General features: G+C 46.9%; 1 protein-coding gene across 1 annotated transcript in view; it reads left to right on the forward strand.

Annotated features, from left to right (window-relative positions):
• Window positions 1-21010, forward strand: part of RXRA (retinoid X receptor alpha) — a 69667-nt gene extending 48657 nt beyond the window's left edge. The window contains exons 5-9 of the mRNA XM_077835868.1: window positions 4293-4422; window positions 10909-11041; window positions 12141-12232; window positions 15413-15518; window positions 20863-21010. Coding sequence (XP_077691994.1) covers window positions 4293-4422; window positions 10909-11041; window positions 12141-12232; window positions 15413-15518; window positions 20863-21010 — 609 coding nt within the window. The remainder of the gene's footprint in view (window positions 1-4292; window positions 4423-10908; window positions 11042-12140; window positions 12233-15412; window positions 15519-20862) is intronic.
• The last annotated feature ends 983 nt before the right edge of the window (window positions 21011-21993 follow it).

Below are 21993 nucleotides of genomic sequence, written 5' to 3' on the forward strand. Positions count from 1 at the left end.
AAAGCAAAAGCAAAATGCAATGGCCTTTGCTGTGGTGTGGAATTCTTGCAGAATACCAGTTTAAGTGCAGGTCCCGGTGTAGGCAAACTAATGTCCCCCATCAGGCCATGGCTGACGCCTTTTTAGAGCATATGCATTGTCTCCTATCAGAGTGTGCCCCTGTTAGCTGTACCAGGCTCCATCCCTCACACACGCACCGTGGCAGCCCGGACTTCTGGGTTCTATTCCTAATTCAGCTCCCATCTTGCTGAGTGAGCAAGTCCCTAAGGCCCAGATTTTCATTCTGGAGGCTTACATTTTTGGGTGCCCAGTTTGAAACATCTTTTTTTTTTTTGGTATTATTATTATTATTATTATTATTCTCAAATTGAGCTCCCCAAATCTGTGGCCATTTTTGAAAATTGTAGCCGTTAGCCTCTCCTCTGAGTCTCCCACCTGTAAAACAAGGATTATTCTGCCCTAGTCCCCAGGGTGGGCTGTAAGGCTCGAAGTCGCTGATGTGAGTATAACGCTTTGGGACCTCAGGTGAACTGCTCGTATCACTGTCCCTGCTCGCCTCAGTCTGCAGACTGTTCCGAATGCTGCAGACCCTGAATTCAGCATTTCCGAGGGAGAAGGAATCAGAAGGTGCCAGACCCTGCTCCTGGCTTGGCGTAACCATGTGGGGGCTGTCGAGGGTAATCTGAACATCTCCTGACCTCCCCTCCCAATCCTTGTCAGACCCAGCAGTCCCTCTTTTCAGACTGGCATCTCCAAGGCAGAGTGACAACCCTGCAGGATCCTTCACAGGACAACACTTCTACCTTTGGCCCCTAGTCTAGGAAATAGTGCCCTGATACCTGTGTTCTCTCATGTCGTTTTCCTCGAGAGGAGCAAGAAGAGGGAAAACTCCTCAGCAGAGATTTCCAGCATCTTAGAGAGAGCATTAAAACCAAGTCCGTGCCCCCAGCCCTCTCTGCAGGCAGCAGGTGAAGACACTTTGGAGCCTGATCTCCGAGCACTTGCCAAGTGCTTGTTATTTTTAAATACTGAGGATTTGAGCTGTTGGCCACCTAGGCGAAAAGTCAATGTTTCCTTTTATGTGGCTGCAGAATAACCTAGGCAGGCACTTTGAGTAGCAGCATAGTGGTATCTTTAAAGAGGTTAAGAACAAGGACATTTAGGTGGCAGAAAGCAGGGCTTTCTCAGAGCCATGTCATGGAATGGGGAGGGAAGGGGGGATATTTTTCAACATTTCAATCTTAGCTCCTTCAAAAATAGGATTTTCTCTGCTTTTCATCCAGCGTTTGAATGTTTAATGTGGTTTCTAGGTAAAATACAGTCAATGTGAAAACGAAAGGGAAGTATTTGCATTAGTAACCTCAGAACCTCACTTTTATTTTATTTATTTTTACAACTCTTTCCTTCCCCCCAGTCTCCCTTGCAGTGTCTTTACTTTCCCTCTCCAGACTCATTCACTGGTCTCTGGAGTAGCAACTTGTCCCGCACACTGCCCAACATTCTACCTCCCTGAGCGCCCTGTTTTAGGTCAACAATTCCCATTTTATCCACTGTGTGGTCTTTAAAACACCATCGTTCCCTTCTTAACATTCTTTTCCTGTCCCTGTCTGCCTTAATGTTCAGGGAAATACCACAGGATATGTTACATTCTCCCTCACCAGTCTTTTGTCCCCCTTACAATCATGGGCCAGGTCCCTCACTCCCCAGATGAAGCTTCTCATGGACATTCAGGATTGCCTGCCAACGTGTGATCACTGTTACTTCCTTTGTGAATGGTAAAAACAAGACACCAATTGCCAGATATCCGGTGTGAGCTGTATATTTGTATAGTGAAATCGGCGCAAGAGACTAACTGCACCTGTGTTGCATTTCTGCTCCACCTTCATTAATAGGCTTCTCTATTATTCAGCTACTTCACCGTGTGTACAACTATGTCAGTCATACACACAGCTTATATATACTTATATCCATTGACAGTGCCCTTGGTGCTGTGTACAAGACCCAGAGGAAGACATCCCTGCCCCAAGGAGCTTATAGTTTAGGGGCTATATCTGGCCACCATCACTTGTACTGGTCTGGAAGCAATACCCTTGCTCACACTGAGTAGAACCTTGCTCCACAAATAACCCCATTGATTTTGGTGGGACTAATCATGGTAGAAATTACTTGTCAGCATGAATAAATGGATCTACCAAGTAGTGCCACCGAGTAGTGTTTTAATTTTCAAACAGGACTTGTTTCGTAGTTTTAGAGAATTTAAGGCCAGAAGGGACCATTAGATCCTCTAGTCTGGCCTCCTGTATAACACAGCCACTAAATGTCACCCAGTTACCCCTTTATTGAGCCCAAAGACTTTAGTTAGACCAATGCAATTCAGTCCTCAGGAGACTGAACTGTATGTCACAGGCAGAGAACAGGAGAGATCGAGGTGCCACCAAGCCCTGAGGAATTAAGTGAGACATGCCCAGATGACCCCAGCAGGCAATTCACACCCCACGCTGCAGATGAAGGTGAAAGGCCCCACAGTCCCAGCCCATCTGAACTAAGGGGGGAATTCTTTCTTGATCCCAAATCCGTCCATCAGCATGATGCTGAGCATGTGAGCAACACACGTCAGCCAGGCACCTAGAAAGAGGATTTTCTGTACCATCTCAGAGCACTGGGCCACCTAGCTGGAGTCCCACCTCCAGCTCTGGCCAGTCTCTGATGCTTCAGAAAAAGGTGGAAAAATAAACATCACCAGCATAGGTCTGGCCAGATGTGAATCAGGGGGAAATTTTCCTTCCTGATCTCTGCGTGCGGTTAGTAAGGGAGGCAGAATCTGTCTCTAAATAGAATGTCTTATTTATAGGCTGCACCGGATTAGTATGATTTTCCCATGGGATCCAAAGGTAATATAATTAATTACACATTCTCTGGGTTTTGTACACGTTGTTTTAAGGACATAGAGAGGCACAATTATGCTTAATAAAAGGTGCGGCCTCTAAATGGAGCCGTACGGTGCTGTGTATGTATAGACAGACTTTTATATATAAAAATTTATAGAGGGGTGTGTGTGTGGGTGTGTGTATATAGATAGACATACATGTTCCGAGATGTAAAATAAATAGTGGATGACTTTTTTTTTTTTCTTACTTTTTCCAGAGGGTTGGATAGTCTCATCCAATTTGTAATCACAATCCCACTTGAGCTGTTAGCAGTTCCTCTAAACAGGGATTTGGTCTGTTTAGGCTGCCTGTCCAGCTAACGAGCAGATGGTTTTTGTTACTGGGTAGTATTTCAAAGGGAAGGGGTTTTCTCTTGCTTTAGTACCCCTATTGTTGTGTTTTATTAAATTATGACATTCTGACGCTTGGAACACGTGAACTGTTCCGTTCCCCCGCAGGAGGAATCTGGGAGAAGGGTTTTTCTTTCCTTTTTGTGTCGGCTTGGATTGCAATGATTATGAAACCCAAGCAGCACTGACTAGAGTCAGGTACTGAGAGGGACCACGGACTCTCTAGTGGATAGGGCATGGTGCTGGACATCAGGATATCTAGGTTCTGCTCTGGACTATGCTGCTGGCTTGCCTTGCACGAGTCACTGCTCCTTTCTCTTTCTCATCTTTCTCTCCCACCCTTTGTCTGCCTCGTCTCTTTAGACTGAGATCTCTTCAGGTCAATGCCTGTCTCTCACTAGGTATAGGTACAGCACCTGAGATACCGGGGCCATGATCTCCATTGGCGCCTTGTGGTGTTACTGTAATACAGATAATAAGTACAAAGATGCGAGCGGCTTTGTGAGCGTCCTCCAGACAGCCAGACCTGAGCTTTCAGAATTTGATAGATTGCTGTAAAGGCTTCTCTTAGGCCAGCTAGCTCAGCCCCCTTTGTATGTAAGAGCCCATTTGGCTGGTCTTTAGAGGCTCTGGCAATATTTTTATAGATAAGATCTTGCCAGGTTAGCTACTCCTCCTCCTAACTTCCAGGTCTCTGTGCAATGGGACATCAGTCGCACAGATGGAATCTACATCAGTAGTGGCCAGAGACTAGTCCATTAACCCTCGGTGTCAGAAATCCTGACATTTCATATGTGTGCATGGTCACCTTCCATTTTTCAACTGGCCAAAATTGTGCATTGCCTGAAATTTCCTCCTTTAAAGGCAAACGCAGTGTAGTAATCATGTGAGGGAGCTGATCTTTCTCCTTGGGTCCCTCAGACCGAGAGGATCCATCCCAGTTGCTTGTCTGGTTCCCCCTCTTTGTCCTGCGCTACATTGTTGTGCCTCATTTTAAGTCTTCTTTTCTTTGCAGCCCAATGACCCGGTAACCAACATATGCCAAGCGGCAGATAAACAGCTCTTCACCTTGGTGGAATGGGCAAAGAGAATTCCCCATTTTTCAGAACTGCCGTTGGATGACCAGGTCATCTTACTCAGAGCAGGTAAGAGGGATATCTTAGTGAGGAAGATCTCAACAGGGCTGGTCGGTGTAGGTGGGATGCTCTGCCGAGGACAAATGTTATATTTATAGTTAGTACACCAGGACCTGAAGGCTACTAGTCACGTCTGCCTTTTAGTCACTGATAATTTAGTTGCCAAGAAGGATTTTAAAAGCCCTAAGAAACACGTCACTGAGCCTGCTCCACAGTGCAGAGCCTGCTGCCAGTCAGCCCGAGAATCACCCCATTTCATCTTTTGAGAGGCAAGCGTATCAGAAGTTGGATGGGTTGTTGAAATCTGAAGGAACCATGTAATATCTTCCCCGCTCACAGAGACTTGAAAGAGAACTGCCAGATTTCACAAAAATAAAATGTGTGATCAAAATTAAAAACAGAAATGGGGAGGGAGGGGAATGGAAACCACCCATCCTTTGCCACCCACAAAGATAAAAATACAATTCTCCAGGCTCATTCTGAATTGCCTCTCCCTGCAGAGGAACTAGTGCGGGCGGGCTAAAAGCAGTGAGTGGTTAAAAATGCCGTCTTCCCCCTGTGCAGATTTCAGACCAAATGCTGGAAGGTATGCACAGATAACAGAAGGAGTGAGAATCCAGAACTAAAACTTGACAGGTGCGGGTTTGGACATGAAACTGTTTGCATAGCTCTGATTGTCAGATAAGGTAAATACAGCTGATTTTAAAAGGGTTTGGCCTGTCATCACAGAATATTGTGCCTGCATATTCAAAGTGGATGGATACATTATCTTATTAAAAGCACCTGCAGCAAATGGCAAAGTTGATATTAAGGAAGAAATTACCCTGAAACCAAGCCATAACTCATAGCTCTGTACTTCACAATGAAAAAGTGTTACTGTTTAGAAAGTAAGAAATCAAGGCTCTGTTTGGTGCACCGGTGAGTTACAGCACTGCATGGGGTGCTGTTAATGGTTAAGGCACCGGACTAAGACGCTGGAGATCTGGGTTCAGTTTCTGGCTCTGTTGCAGACTTCCTGTGTGACCTTGGGCGAGTCACTTAGGCTCAGATCATCAAAGATATTTAGGTGCCAAACACCCATTGAAATCAGTCTCTATGCCTCGGTTGCCCATCTGTAAAATGGAGATAATAATACTTCCTTTGTTTGCCTTGCCTACTTACATTGTAAATTACGTAAGGCAGGGCCTGTCTGTCTTTCTTACCTTTTAATTTCCTTGGAATTTAATTGGATTGGCACAGGAAGTCATCGGTTTCATCTGTTGGTTACAGCAGTGGTCTGGGAGTCAGGACTCCTGGGTTCTATTCCCAGGTCTGCCACTCGCTATGACCTAGGGCAAGTCGTATAACCTCCTTTGTGCTCCAGCTGACCCATCAGTAATAATACTTCCCCTAATTTCCAGGAGTGTTCTGAGGATCAGTAAATCAGTGTTTGCAAAGCACTTGCAGGGCCTTCTATGAAAAATGCAAAAAGCTTTATTTTAAAAAAGCATCTCTAAAGCCTCCTGGTAGAAAAGTATTTGTAAAAACAATCTTTATGGAAATGGATCTTCAAAGTGAGAACTGTATGTAAAAACCATAGAGGGAGAATGATTGATTGAATCCAAACAAAAATCAATATTCCATGTATTTTAAAAAAATCATGACAACAGTTCTCAGTTTTGTAAAAAATAAAATAAAATGAACAAAACCCAAATTTGAGGCCTAAATTACTTGATGTTGTCCCTGTAATTTTGTTGGTATTGTCTTGTAAGCATGAGCATGGGAATGAGTGACAGGGAATGGATCAATTGATGATTTTCTGTTCATTCCCTCTGGGGCACCTGGCACTCGCCACTGTCGGAAGACAGGAGACTGGGCTAGATGGACCTTTGGTCTGACCCAGTAGGGCTGTTCTTATGTTCAAACAGTTGCATGATTCTCACTCATTTCAGCTATAGACTGGTGTAAATCTGGAGTGACACCTTCAAAGTTAACGGCTTGTAAGTGTGATCAGCGTCAGGTCCATTTTCTGTGAATGTTCTTACCCTACCCCCGCATTTTTTTGCTGTCAATCTGTATTGACTTTCCCGGTTCAAACTCTTAATTCTCTAAGGCTGCCTTGTAAAATTTACCAGCTTGGGTGAGTCAAATTTTACGAGGGCTACTCCAACTCCAGAGCACCTTAGAAATGTAGGTTCCATCATTGCTCTGACCTTTAGCGTTGTTTTCATGTCTCCTAACCATGTGCCCAAGAGGCTGATGCTACCGAGGAAGGCAAAGTGCCAGGACCTGGAAAAGCAGTGCCAGGAACAACTCCGACAGAGAATCAGAATCCAAGTGTCTCTATCAAGTGGGGCCTCAGATAACCTCCCTAAAGTCTTTTAACTAGTGGCTTTATCTATTATTGAGTGCAGAGAGCGGCCTGCTGAGAACAGCTGCTTATGAAATATTTAAGTATTAAAATTTAGCTAAGAGCGTCGGTCGGATTCATCCATGCATCCTCTGTGGCAAAATAAATGGAACTCGCATCTTCTGAGGAGCAGGAGCTAGACGGGTCCTCAATCAGTCGTGCCATGTAATCTTTAATCATTTAAAATCCGCCCTCTTAGAACTTTCTCAAGGGGAAGAAAAAAAACCCCAAGTTTTTAAACCTGCTTTCATGTTATTTTTTCCGTTCCAAGTCTGAATTACAGTTGAGATGATTAAGATAATCTGAGGTGGTTCTGCAGTTTAGACAGTGGGCTGGCCAAAGGTTCTCTGTTTGGTAAGTGAGGCACGAGGGTTTTTTAATGGGACCGAGTGGCTTATTGAGACTCTTGGTGGTGCAGTTAGTTAACACGCTGGCCTCTTCGCTGTCACGTGCCTAGGTTCGCGTTACAAGTGAAACCAGCATGGGCAGTTTTGGGTTTACTTACAGTGAGAAGAATGCTAGTCTTGAGGAGAAGGGATGGTCTTGGGATAAAGCCACTGGGATCCCGGAGATCTGGGTTCAGATGTGATCCTAGGATGTATCTGGAGAGAGATTTCCAGTAGAGCTAGGGGGAAGCAGTAATGCCGTTGTACAAGGCACTGGTCAGACCTCATCTGGAATATGGCATAAATTCTGGTTGCCCGTGTTCAAGAAAGTTGAATTCAAACAGGAACAGGTTCAGAGAAGGGCCCACTAGCATGATCAGGGGAATGGAGAGCTCATCTCACGAGAGGAGACTGAAAGAGCTTGGCTTGTTTAGCCTAGCATAAAGAAGGCTGAGCCAGGATCTGATTGCTCTCTATAAATACATGGTGGAAGAAGAGCTATGTAACATAAACAACAGTGTTGGCACAAGAACAAATGAGGATAAACTAGCCACGAATCAAATGTAGCTGGAAATCAGAAGGTTTCAAACCATCAGAGGAGTGGGGGTTCTAGAGTAGCCTACAAACAAGAATTAGGGAGGAAAAGAACTCTAACTCACCCAAGTTCGATAGGTTTATGAACAGGGTGATAACCAGCAATTGCCTGCAATAGTAGGGCACTGGACTTGATGACTCAGGAGGTCCCTTCCAATCCCATGTTCCTAATTCGCAGCTCTTCCACAGACTTCTTGTGTGATGTTGGGTAAACTACATAATCTGTGTGCCTCAGTTGCATCTCTCATCTGCAAAATGGGGATAATACTACTTTATTTTTTCCCCATTCTTTGTCTCGTCTGTTTAGATTGTAAGCTCTTTGGGGCAGGGACTGTGTTTTAATATGTGTGTGTACAGTAGTCCCCATAAATGGATACCTCATGTGAGTTGGATCCTCTAGGTGCTAAAGACAAATAAGTAAGGCTATGCTGATTATCTGAAATTTCTCCTTCTTTGAAATAATAATGCAGATGTCGTCTGACCTCACAAAACCATCACACACACAAAACCGCTCATGCATGGTGGGCGCACTCCCGGCTTTGAGAGGCCCGGGACTGGAATAGCAGGGGAGATGCTAGAAGCTGGCCTGGCAGCATTGCAGAGCTGTAGGGGAAAATGGCAAGGACTGGCAGGGTGCGGTTGGATGGGGCTGAGATGCATTGGCATTGCCATGTAGGGCCTGCTGAGGACAGGAATAGGAGAAGGGCTGCAAGCCAGCACTGAATTTCACTAATTAAAGCTGTGTGGAAAGTCTGGGTCCGGAACTGCAGAGGATCCGGATGTGACGTGACATAACTACATGGAGGAAGCACACACAACACCTTCCAGCATGATGCCAGTGATTCTCATGCAGTTCACATGCAGTTGTAAAGCGTGATTAATGCCTATTCCCTATTCCAGCCCCCATGGCTTGCCCTTGTTCCCTCTTGAGGTATGCAGTGTTGCACACTCTTCTGTAGCTGCTAGATCCCTCCCTGTAGTTAGTCATAGAATCTTCTCTTAATTGGGGTGGAAGCATCCTATGGCCATTTAGAAATGGTGGACTTTATCCCATGTATGTCATTCTCATGACATACCTTGTGCATAGCCCGTGATTGCAAAAGTATATAAATATGACAATCCCTAAACAAGCTACTCACCAGCATACCTGGGCGTAATGCTTATTGCTGATATAAGTATCAACCACCAGCAGAAGTTGTTTTCTCCAGGACGTCTCCCCGACATGCCTTCCATGGAATGGGGGAGGGGGGCGGTTAATAGAGAAGAATTTCTTCTGTGGCTGTTTTGCTTTTCCAGCTTATTGACATGTTGCTGCAGTTCATCCGGGTGCCAACAGAGGGCAGTACACACCTCTCTTTGGAAACGGGCTTGTCTACTGATTAGCATGTAAATTACAGTGACTGGTGGTGGGACTAGAATTTGAGTCTCCAGCTTTCACCAATAGGCGGCTCTGTCAGATGAGGAATCAGATACTTTGCACTTCTCTAGCTCCTTTCACCTGAGATTCTCAAAGCAATGTACAAACATCAAGTAAGCCTCCCCGCTTCTTTGTGAGGTAGGTCAGGGTTGTTAGCCTGGTTTTACAGATGAGAAAACCGAGGCACACAAGATGAAGTGACTTATCCAAGGTCACATAGCAAGTCAATGGCAGAGCCAAGCAATTGCATCACAGAGTCCTGGCTCCCAGTTCTCCTAGCGGACCCATCTTTTCTTATCCATCCTGGATGTTTCCAAGGCACACATCGGTAGAGCATGTCAAGAGATTCCGGAATTTTGATATTTTGATGAAAATTTGAATGTGGAAATTCGGGGATATTTTTTTAATGAAATCCCCCCCCCCCCCAACACACACACACACACACACACATATATTTTTTAACCAGCTGTAGCTATCCCCTTAGTATCTAAGCACAGAAGGTATAATATATATACACAACTTATGAAGAGAGGCTGAGGGAACTGGGATTGTTTAGTCTGCAGAAGAGAAGAATGAGGGGGGATTTGATAGCTGCTTTCAACTACCTGAGAGGTGGTTCCAGAGAGGATGGTTCTAGACTATTCTCAGTGGTAGAAGAGGACAGGACAAGGAGTAATGGTCTCAAGTTGCAGTGGGGGAGGTTTAAGTTGGATATTAGGAAAAACTTTTTCACTAGGAGGGTGGTGAAACACTGGAATGCGTTACCTAGGGAGGTGGTAGAATCTCCTTCCTTAGAAGTTTTTAAGGTCAGGCTTGACAAAGCCCTGGCTGGGATGATTTAATTGGGGATTGGTCCTGCTTTGAGCAGGGGGTTGGACTAGATGACCTCCTGAGGTCCCTTCCAACCCTGATATTCTATGATTCTATGATTCTATATACCTTCACAGATGCCTGACTTCCAGTGACAACTTCTAATAAGACAAGCACCTACACTTTAAAGAAATAAAACAACATGGAAAACATTATTTATTTGTGTTGGAATAATGTCTGGTGGCCCCAGTTATCGACCTGGGCCCCATTGTGCTAGGCACTGTACAAACCCAGAGCAAGGAGATGGTACCTGCCCTGAAGAGCTTTGCAGTCTAAGCAGAGGACCGAAACAGACAATATCCCCAACAGTTTTCAGAAGCACGCATTTGAATCACAGGCTCTTAGCTCCTTTGCATGTTATTGCTTGGAAACAACTTTAGTAGTAGCTCCTTATTGGACACATGTCATGGGTATTAGGCTACATTAGGTATGTGTAGTTACACACACATACACGGGTCAATTGCTGTCTGTACAGAGAAACTTTGGGGAGGGGAATTACTTGCTCTAATGCGAGCATTTTGTTTGTAGAGGAGATGGCCTCTGTTACCTAATGTCTACCTAATAGATTTGTTTAAAAATCTTTTTACTGTTTCTTCCCATAGTTTCCCCTCCGACAACCGGGAAAGGGATCTTTCCATAGACTATTTGGCATCTAACTTGGGATTCCTGCAACAGGGGTGGCTCCCAAAGAAAACCGGGTGGGGCCAAGACCCGTTCTGCAATGACCCCTCCTCGATTCTTGGAGCAGGCTAGTGCCTGGGAGGTGGCGTTACTGATTCCGAAAGCCGTAGGGGAGCCATTGGTATTAACAATCATCCTTCGTTGTTTCTTCTCTCCAGGCTGGAATGAGCTTCTAATCGCCTCCTTCTCCCACCGTTCCATAGCTGTGAAAGACGGGATTCTCCTGGCCACTGGCCTCCATGTGCATCGGAACAGCGCTCACAGTGCAGGAGTCGGCGCCATCTTTGATAGGTGGGGGCTGATGCCAGGTGTTGTGGAAGGGTTCTAGGCTGAGGTGCATTGGCAGAGCCCTGGGCGGGGGAGCCTGGAATAGCAGTGAGTGCCGCGGGTCTGGGCTATGGTTTGTTGGCAGAGCTGTGACATGGGGGTTTGGTTTGAGGGGATGGGACTGATGGCCAGGATTGAGATGTATTGGCCGTGCTATGCATATGGAAACTTGCCATCCACGTCGGTCCAGGCTGCAACCTCAAGTCTCTCCTTTTAAACGCACAGAAACGTCCAACTAGGAATAATGTGTGAGCTGCTCACCCAAAGCAAATTAATACGTCTTTCATGGGGGCCAGCTGGCTCTAATGCCATGAAGAGGATGCTTGTTTATTGTGCTTTTCATCTTTAATTGGACCAAAATATTTGATTTTCACTCTGAACAACATAAAAGCACCAAAAATACCCAGCTGGCGCCACGCTCCTGCTCTTAAGGCACATTTAATCCACTGCTTTGGCAAAGCTTTTTAACGTGAGCCTTCCCTACTGTCTGACCCAGTTATTACTCAGAATACCACTCACATTGTGACTGCATCATCTGCCCTTGATAATTCTCAGAGATAGCTGGGTTACGACCAAGGGCCGTCTCATCCTCTTTGCCTCCTTCCGTCCCTCTTCTGAGCTGGGTGACAATATTCATTTCCTGTGAGGTCATAGGAGTGGGATCCTGACTTCACTGCAGGATCTCACAGGAAAAGCTGAGCAAACACACCTGCAATAAGAGGAAAGGGAACAATAAAAATTACCAGCGGAGGAAATTGCTTTTGGATACCTGGCTTTTTTACTTTTTAGCCTTTCTCCAGTGTCAGAGCTACTAAACTCGCTCTGAAGATAGTCTTTATGGTCCTCACTATGTCTCTCAGGAACCGTAGGCACCCAGCTTGGATTATGTTTGTGCAACAGGAGAATGAGAGAAGGGATCAGGGGGGCAAATCTTCAGCAGGCACATATTGGCACTGTTCCATGGACTTCAATAGACCTACTCCAGATTACATCAGTTGAGGGGCTGGGCCAGGGTTTGTTTTTTTTTCATGCTGATCCCATGGAATTTTTTGTCCCCCTGCAGAGTACTGACAGAACTCGTGTCAAAAATGCGAGACATGCAGATGGACAAGACGGAGCTGGGCTGCCTGCGAGCCATTGTCCTCTTCAACCCTGGTACATTCAGATGCTCTGTCTTAATCTTCCAATTTTGGCTTGGCTGGGGCTCTGTTCTTTTGGCTCTTTCTTTTATTGACTGTAAAATGCTACTGCAAATCACTCTAGGCACCAAACACAATGAGAGCCAGGCGAAAGAGAAGAGACAGAAAACCAAGGGGGAGTGCCAAGGATGGGAGTATGTGATGCTATAAATATGCCTGTTTACGCTATCAGTGTATTATGTGTAGTCCCCCCTTCCATCTAGGGCTGGTGTAGGTAAAGCCTAGAGAAATAGCCATAATCACATCTTAAATCTACCTATTCTAAAGTGAATATAATATTTTGTTGTCAGACTAAGGGGCATTTCCTCCTGGGGAGAAGGAAACATTACAGATATTAGGATTCTCTTGTAGGCGCAGGGTAGCTAGGAATTGAGCTTAGCACAGCGCAAAAGCTAGCTGATACCACTTCTTCGGAAGATTGCTTGGACCATATTTAGTCACAAGGGATTTCCTAGTTGCGTCCAACAGGCCAGATTCTCAGATGGTGTTAATGGGCAGTGCTGAACTGATCTTCAGGGAGTCCTGCACCGTTTTATGCCAGCAGCCCAACAAAGGCAAAATGATCTGAGATTTCAGAAAGTCAAAGCTGTTCTGTTATCTCCAAACAGGTTCAAAAGTGGATTGAAACTGGAGAACTACTTTGTAGCTGCCTTCTAAAAAAGGATGTTTCCAAGGCAAGACTAAAATGGTGGCCAGTGTTAATTATTCTTGATTCCATATAGCGCCCAACACTCTCTAGAAAACTTAGTAACTGAATCCATGTGAAATGCTCGTATAGCAGCTGGATAGGGAGTATTATACAACCTCTCACTAGGCCACAATTGTTGGATTTTGTGAGAAGCAGCACCACACACACACACAGGGCTCATCAGATTAAGATGATTTATCCCTAACAAAACAACTCTGAGGATGGCATTTCTCCATGTAACTAACACACCACTAGCTGCGTGTTCCAGCAGACCTTGATGATCGTTGGTGGTAATTTTCTCATTAACCATCAGTAATTTGGGAATGACCATGTCTGGCAAAAGAGAAAGTCTTAGAGAGGTTCCCATGACACATTTGCTCGAGGATATCATTGGATTGATATCCTCTTGGGAGTCCTTTCAGCCTTCCAAAAAAGTGGACAAGGGCCCAGATTTTTAAAAGCAATTAGCCATTGGTTCACTCAGCATTGCAACACTGAGCTAGGAGCCTCAGTCTCATTCAAAGTCAATAGGATTTAGGCTCCTAAATACCTAAGTCGCATTTGAAAGGAGATTTAGGCTTCTAAGTGACTTAGGCCTTGCTGTGCAGAAGGTGTGGGATTGTCAAAGGGATCAGCTAGGGAATGTAGATACTTACCAAGTCCCATAGGGAGCTGCCAAAAAAAGGGCTTTCTTTTGGCCCTGCTGCTGTGGTTTGCATTTGGGAAAAACCACAAGTCAGTGGCTTGAGGGGAGCTTAAATCTTTTTGATGAGGGCTCGTAATCGCTGGAGTGAACGAAAGTGCTGGATTTGAGATGCTCAGAGTGGGCAGGATAGAACCTTAGTTAGGCAAAGCAAATCCTACAGCTGATTATCTGTCCAGCAGCCATCGTCAGACGCACAATCGCTTGAGCTCTCCCAGAACCCACTGAACTGATGCACAAAGGGGCTGCGATTCCGATCGCAGGTTTTAGGGATGAATACGGCAGCACAGCACAATAGATAAATCGAAGGGGATAAAGCCAAATCTGAGATTAGTCAGCATAACTGGATTTGTCCGAGTAGGAAATATTTGAGTGTAACTCTGCCATGTTTGTTTGTTTTTTTTAAAACCCTTTCAAGATATTTTAATTTACTCTTGCAATCCAGATCGGTAGCCACCACAAGTTGCCACCCTCCGATGGCAGTTCAGTGGCCTGTATGAAATGAGATCGGTGGTCTCAGACCAGTTCCCTTGTGTCCATGGTGCAAAAACCACTAGCAGCATAGCTGGTGCTAACTGTCCCCCTTGTTGGCAGCCTCTGCCAGGAGGCCAAGGCTTAAAATGGCCCTGCTCCTCTCTTGTCCCCTAACTACAGGGTTCCTGTCACATGAGGGTTGAGTCCCGTGGCTCCGGGGATTGAGGAATGGAGCGGAGAATCTGTTGCTTCCCATCCAGGCCAGCTCTGGAGTGGCTGACCCTTATTGCTTTTGAGTTAGGGCAATCAAAATCCAATTCCCAGTGTGCAAAATCCATCAGGAGCTGTACAGCCGGCCCCTTTAATGGCAGTCTCAGCAAAGAGACCATGGATTAAATCAACGCGGAGAACAAACTCCCCCTCTGGCTTGTAGAGAGCTGGCAGGGTTGACACAAGTGCTGTATCCGTCCTGAGGATGTAACTAGCACACTAGCTCCAGAGCTGTTCTTTGTAGCTCTTTCTTACAGGGGATTAATTGGGCTGCGGTAGAAACAATAGATGGCCTCCTAACTCCCCTCCCCACTCCTCGCTCGCAGCGTAAAAGCAGGCACAGTTGGCCCATGAAGGCCATCAGTTCCTGTTTCCATCCCCTGTCTAGTTCTCTGGCTCTCTCCCTTCATCCAGCTAGCTGGTTTCCTGGGCCAGAAGGGGATGCTGATTTCCCAAATGGGGAGAGACGCTCAACCATTGCCTGACTTGAGTTCTGTTGCTTGTGAAAGAAGCTGGGGAATGAAAGCACTATCAAAACAGGTCTCCCTCCCCGTCCCCTGCAGCACACTGCTCGTCAGTGCTGTACCACAACCCTGGCCTGGACGGGGGGGCCCTCCATTCTAGGGTTGCAGAGCAATTTGGTCTCCATTTCCATTCTGCTCTCGGCCTTTGTGCTGAGCCAGCCAACAACCTGACTGCTGGGAGCTAAACTGAGATAAACACCCTCCCCCATCAGCCCCGACTCATTTCACAGCGGGCACCAAACAATCCTCTCCAATTAGGTGCCCCTAAAGTGCTGTTCAGTCACCACCAAATTAGGCCAGAATCAAACCAGTGACCGGAGACATCCATTCCCCTTAGCTGGCCATTAGGAGACGGCTCTGGATGTACGCAGCCCACCAGTTGATACTCCTCACTCATCTATTGTCTCCATCCTGGAAATGTCCAACGAGCTCCAAAATGTGCCTTAGTCTCAGCTAAGGGTGCTTGCTGTGTTTCAGACTCGAAAGGACTCTCCAACCCCGCTGAGGTGGAGGCTTTGCGTGAGAAGGTGTACGCGTCACTAGAGGCATACTGCAAACACAAATACCCCGACCAGCCTGGAAGGTGAGTGTCTGAGCATGGATGCCTGCCATGGGCAGGGCTGGCACCAAGCTCCTGTTCTTTACTACTAGACAAGACCTGTCTGCAGTGCCATCCAAAAGCTGCTCCTGGGGAAGGGTTACAAGAAGTGTCGTCCCCTCCCCATTCCAAGTAATAACAACACTATGCACTTACTGGAAGCAGTGCCTTTTGTCTGGGGAACACAGACTCTTTACAAGACTTAAGATTTGCAAGAATCATAGAGGTAGGTAATGTGAACCTTTTATAGATGAGTAAGTGGAGTCTGAGAGCTACATTTCCCGGCTGGTATAAGTGGAGGCAACACGGTTGAAGCTAAACCGTTAATTTTGCCCTGCTTGATCAATGGAGCCTCACAAGCCCCCCACTATGAAGTGCAGAAGTGTCACCACCCCCGTTTTACTGAATGGCCAATGGAGGCAGAGAGAAGTGATGCAACTTGCACAAGGTCACGCAGTGAGTCGGTGCCGGGAAAAGAACCATTGTGTTCCTTCTGATCCCCTACTGTAGCCACTAGAAACACATAGCAATGGGATGAGTGCACCCCAGGGGAAACCACCAAGAATAAACCACCAAAAAACAAGACACACACGGAATTAATTTTCAGTGGCACATGAGCATCACTGCTGGGAAGCAAAAGCCTCAGTTGAAGCTCCCCCTTTCTCTCTCCCCCAACCCCAATCCAGCTGGGTACAGGAGGTGAAATTCACAATGCTTTCCTGGATCATTCCAGAATTGAGTGGGCGCATTTTCCCAGTCACAGCTTGGTGTTGGCAACTTCCAGCTAAGATATGGTCAGGAACAAAATGAAGGAACGCATTGTGAATTGCCTGCTGGTACAAGTCAGTTAAGGAATGTGTATATCAGTAAAAATGGCAAAATAGTGTAGAAATTTGGATTCACATCTCATCTGGCTTTCTGGGCTTCCTTTGCTGGACAGTAGAAAAAAATGGATCCTCTTACAACAGTAACTGATTTATGCAACGATTGAGAGCCATTGTGCCAACCCAAAATTGCTTTGAGGTTGCAATGTTCTAGACTTCAATATCAAAAGTCAAAGTCGGCCCTGAGCCAGGGATGGCTCATCAGGCTGATGCGGTTTAAGACACATCAGTTTCCATAGCCAGTAGTACGCAAGTGAGCAAAGTGGCAAGCATTATGTCTGACCACCTTTGACTACCCTAACCTAATGGATCACCTACCCATTTTGCAGCTGGGTAAACAAGAGGCACCCTTTCAGTGTGCGATCAAACAAGGCTCAGACCCATGGCTGCTGGGAGTGTAATCTAGCAGTGTTTTATAAGATTATTAGAATGGGCTAAAAAATAGTGTGAATATTATTGCCTGCCCTGTTTGGTTTGGAGGATGGTGGGAGGTGGGTTGGCAACCTTGAAGAAAAGGACAGGAAAGGTTGGTTGAAGCCCAGAAAATCCCATGCAATTCACCTAAGTTTTGGATCCTCTTGCCAGCTCTGAAGCCAACTCAAGTTCATGTAAATTTCACCTTTCGAGTAAACCTGGACCCAATTTTGACTGAACTTTTGTAGTAATTTTCAAAAGATCTCAACTCCCATTTGGGTTTGAAATAAGTGGTCGGCCATAATTGCCACAATGGGAGCTGCCTTAGAAAATCAGGCCCTCTTCCTCAGCAATGGACTGACCCAAACCCCCAGATGCAAACATCCTTGTCTTTGGAGAGGTGTGCAAAATCCACATTGAACTTTCCAGCCTGTGCTCATCACTACTCCTTTGTTTGCACTTCAGATCTGGGCAGACTTCATGGGAGCGGGGTGGGATTCAGAGTTGCGACCAAGTTTTGCTCTGAGTTTCTGGATTCATTGGAACCTGAGATTTGGGAGGTGTGAACCTACCTGGATCGAAACCAAAGCAAATATTCTCAGAAAACCCTGTAAAGCAAGGTCACCCCATTTCACTTAGCTCTGTTCCAAAACCCATGAAGATCTAAATGGCTTTGACACAGCTGGACTAAGGTGTGAGGACTCCACTGGAGATCTCTCTGCTCTGAGGACTACGCTAGTGATCACCGTGAAATGGAAGGAAATATTCAATGTATCAGATGACCGATACCATAGTCCAGTGGACGGGAGTCCTGGGTTCTATTCCTAAATAGGGCGGAAGAATCCCATGCACTGCTACAGGCTGGGGACTGACTGGCCAAGTGGCAGTTCTGCAGAAAAGGACCTGGGGGTTACAGTTGACGAGAAGCTGGATATGAGTCAGCAGCGTGCCCTTGTTGCCAAGAAGGCTAACGGCATATTGGGCTGCGTTAGTAGGAGCATTGCCAGGAGATTGAGGGAAGTGATTATTCCCCTCTATTCTGCACTGGTGAGGCCACACCTGGAGTATTGCGTCCAGTTTTGGGCCCCCCACTACAGAAAGGTTGTGGACAAATTGGAGAGAGTCCAGCGGAGGGCAACAGAAATGATGAGGGGGCTGGGGCACATGACTTATGTGGAGAGGCTGAGGGAACTGGGTTTATTTAGTCTGCAGAAGAGAAGAGTGACGGAGGATTTGATAGCAGCCTTCAACTACCTGAAGGGGGGTTCCAAAGAGGATGGAGCTTGGCTGTTCTCAATGGTGGCAGATGACAGAACAAGGAGCAATGGTCTCAAATTGCTGTGTGGGAGGTCCAGGTTGGATATTTGGAAACACTATTTCAGTAGAAGGGTGGTGAAACACTGGAATGGGCTACCTAGGGAGGTGGTGGAATCTCCATCCTTTGAGGTTTTTAAGGCCCAGCTTGATAAAGCCCTGGCTGGGATGATTTAGTTGGTGTTGGTCCTGCTTTGAGCGGGGGGTTGGACTAGATGACCTCCTGAGGTCTCTTCCAACCCTAAAAATAAAAAAATAAACTTTTTTTTAAAAAAATGACACAATGTGATTCCCATCTGGGGTCAGGAAGAAATTCCTCCCCTGGTAGAACAATGGACAGTTGAATTCTTTGTGGGCGATTTACTGGATCATCTCACAGTAGGCACTACCAGCGACTAGACAGTCCACTGGTGAGTTTCAGATGCCCTTCCTGCAAGACTATGAATAAATATTGTACTCTAGGAACTGGGCTCACAAGAATAGTGTAAATGCTCGTGCACCAAATAAGCAACTCCTTCACAACAGCCAGGCTAAGGGAAACGTTCCAAGGCCAAACATAACTGAGCCCCAGCCTCCTTGTGCTGCTCTAGCAGGGAAGGCTTGGTGTGTACGTGACACGAAGCAGCCTCACACAATCAGCTCCCTTCTCTCCTGGCCCAGCCCCAGCTCTGGTGCATTGCGCGGTGGGCTGGTTATCTCATGGTTAAATGTATCCGAAGGCTGCAACCATCATCTGGTTTGGTTTAGAGTGAAATTTCCTGGATGGGATGGCAGGTCTGATTTGTTTTTTCTGGCCCTTGTCCCACTGCTCTTTCCAGCTCAGCAAATATATACACACACACACACACACACACGAGCACACAGTCCTTGTCCTCCCCCCCAACACACACACACTCCTTTCCCTGGCCCAGCTCCAGCCTTGAAACTGCGTTGCTTATTTTGAAGCCCTGCTTGCATGGGGACAATACAAATAAATAAATAAAGACATTCTCTATTATTAATAGGAATTTTTTAAAAACATTCATCCAAAGCGCAACGGTGTGTAGCGGGGTGGGGGGAGGGGGAGCCAAATGAGCTGAGCAGAGATCTCATGGAGCCGCTGTGGCGGTGGGGGTGGAGAAGGGTCTCTGGAGAGACAGTTCTGCATCTGCGCCCTATGCAATTCCTAGCTCATTGGGCCTGAGCCTATTAACCCAAAGGAACAGGAATTGCAGGTGAGTCCCATTGTTTGCCCTGGGGTCAAAATCCACATCACATTGAGAAGCCATATTGCAGCTAAAGAGAGCTCCTGGCCTCCTCTCTTCACTCTGGATCACTGGTGCCTGGAGTGTATTCCCCACCAGCTGGCTCCTCTCCACTGGACTCTCGATTCAGGGCAGGCAGAGCACAGCCTTCCCCAGAGCTGCTGGCCAGCCTTGTGGGCAACGGTGGGGGGTGGGGGAGGTCCTCTCACATCCAGAGTTTTGCTGAAAATCACCAGGGCCTGTCTGTCCCCCACTGCTGGGGAGCTTTTGAGGCCACAGAGCCAGCTCTTAAACCCATGATCCTGCTCTGGTTTTGAGTGTCCCTCAGTGCCAAACCCTGTTTGTCCTGTGGTTTGAAAGTCTTTCCCATGAAGCATCAAAGCCCTCGTATGTGAATGCAGCACTCGTTGCTTGTCAGCAATTTTTTTAAAGCATCGTGGGCACAACAGGAAAAGCACCTCTGCGAGGCTAAGCTGAGGGAGAGAGCTCCTTTTAGCCGGTGGATAAAGTAGATGGGCAGTTTCCAAAACACCAGCCAAAGAGAAGTGGGAGCTGCTTACCCACCCCAGCGAGAGGAGGAGGGGCTGTGTTTTAACACCTGCCCTAGCACAGTGGAGTCTTTGCCTGGGGGGGCAAGTCTGAGCTCCAACTTCAACCCCTTGCTTGAGAAGATGCTACCATCTTCCATTTGATTCACCCCGGGTATAGTGCCCCTCAGCCCACAGTTCCGCTTTGCCAGCGGGTCCCGAAGGCAGAGAGCAGTTGAAGCAGGGTACCTATCTGGGGATATGTGTGAAGAGTGACTTGTGGCACTGCTGGCTATGGTGAGTTGCCGTATTACTTCATTAAGGGGATGCAGTCAGGCTGAATTCTGGTCAGTTTCATGAAATGAGTAAAAAGTCACCCCAGCCCCCCTGGCTGGTTTCTGTGCTTTTACAGTCACATTTTCCTATATCTAAAGGGGAAAGAAAAGAGGGCCAGATGCTGATGTGTTGTCTCCACTGACTGCTGCCCTGCCGCAATATGTTTCTTCTCTCCCCTACTATTGTGTAAGACTCACACAAACGACAACAGGAAAATGACTTAAATGGCTGAACACAGAGTGCTGCCAAATGCAAACCCAACACCCCAGAGGGAGAGATTCCCTCTACCCTATTTCACTTCTGGTAACCGCAGACTGTTGTCATTGTTTACCTTGATTGGATGTCCCGCAGGGGAGAGAGTCAGTTGGTAACTTCTCGGTGTCCTGAGTCCATGGGGGATTTAGCCATGTGACTTCCAGTAACTAGAGAGAGGTCCAACCTAAAGGGTGACCTGTGCTTGGACTAGACCCATCTCTACCAGGAATGTTCACAGGAGCCATGCGAGCTCTCCCTTCCATGCTGCACTGCGCCTCTGAATCCGATAGACAACACCAGCTGAGTGTGAGGGGTCTAACCATGTTCTCTTCTTCACTCTTGCTCCCCCCTGCAGGTTTGCGAAACTCTTGCTTCGCCTCCCCGCCCTCCGATCCATTGGCCTGAAATGCCTGGAGCACCTGTTCTTCTTCAAGCTAATAGGAGACACGCCCATCGACACCTTCTTGATGGAGATGCTGGAAGCACCCCACCAAATGACATAGAGATTCTCAGCTGGGTCAGTCCCTTCACCCAGCAGGGGCCTCAGCAGCCTCCTCCCACCTCCACTCTTCCTCTTCCTCCTCCCTCTCCCCAGTGCCAGAGACCCCATCCGCTCTTCTCTGTCTGACCCAGGGTGACACCCCGCTGGCCCTTGCCTCCTCGTCACACTGACTTCTGCTCATTTTGTCACCGCTGCATCGAAGGGGCTGACGATTGTTTTACTATTTTAGATGTAGAGAGGTGGGATGTAGCGTTTCAGAAGCAAACAACCCCCCTGCTCCGCCTCCTGGCACACCTGAGTTTGAAGCCAAACTGAAGGCCAGGCTTCTCAGCTCCCTGTCTGCCCCTGCCGTAGTTGGGTTTGGATTTCTGCATGTGGCTGAGATGATTGGTTGGAAGCAGGCAGCGGGGTTGATCCCACCCATAGGAACTCTGAGCTGCTGGGGTTTGGATGGACTGGGGGAGTGGTTTAATCCTGCTTACCCACAGCTGGATATTTTCAGAGGATGGAGTTTTTGAAAGAGGAAAGAATATATATTTTTGGTTTCTAACAATTAGTATTTACTTCTCTCGAGGAAAGCCGCTCTGGAATGGCTCCTGCCATGTCGCGAATGAGGATTTTTTGCAGAGCCTTCTCTTTTAAATGAAAAGCAGGGGATTGTGCGATTGATCGCTTATCCCCTTCACCCTCCCCAAACTAATGACCTGAACGGAGAGATGACCGGTCACACCGAGAGACTGAGCCCCCCTCTGTGTGTGGAGGGCAGTGTGGACGGCAGTGACTTCAGTGCCCTGCTTTCCTTCTGGAAAAGCAACAGCGTGTCATGATTTTTCCAAAGATGACTGTTCTCTCAGTTGTGGAGCTAGCCAATCAAAACACGAACCATCCGGATTGCACAAGTCTGTAGCGGTTGCTTTAAGGCTGCAGTGATTCCAATTCCCACTCCCTCCTAAGAGTCTTACTGGGATCCCTACCTCTCCCTTA

This window comes from Eretmochelys imbricata, chromosome 16 (genome assembly GCF_965152235.1).
Source record: "Eretmochelys imbricata isolate rEreImb1 chromosome 16, rEreImb1.hap1, whole genome shotgun sequence".
NCBI lineage: Eukaryota > Metazoa > Chordata > Testudines > Cheloniidae > Eretmochelys > Eretmochelys imbricata.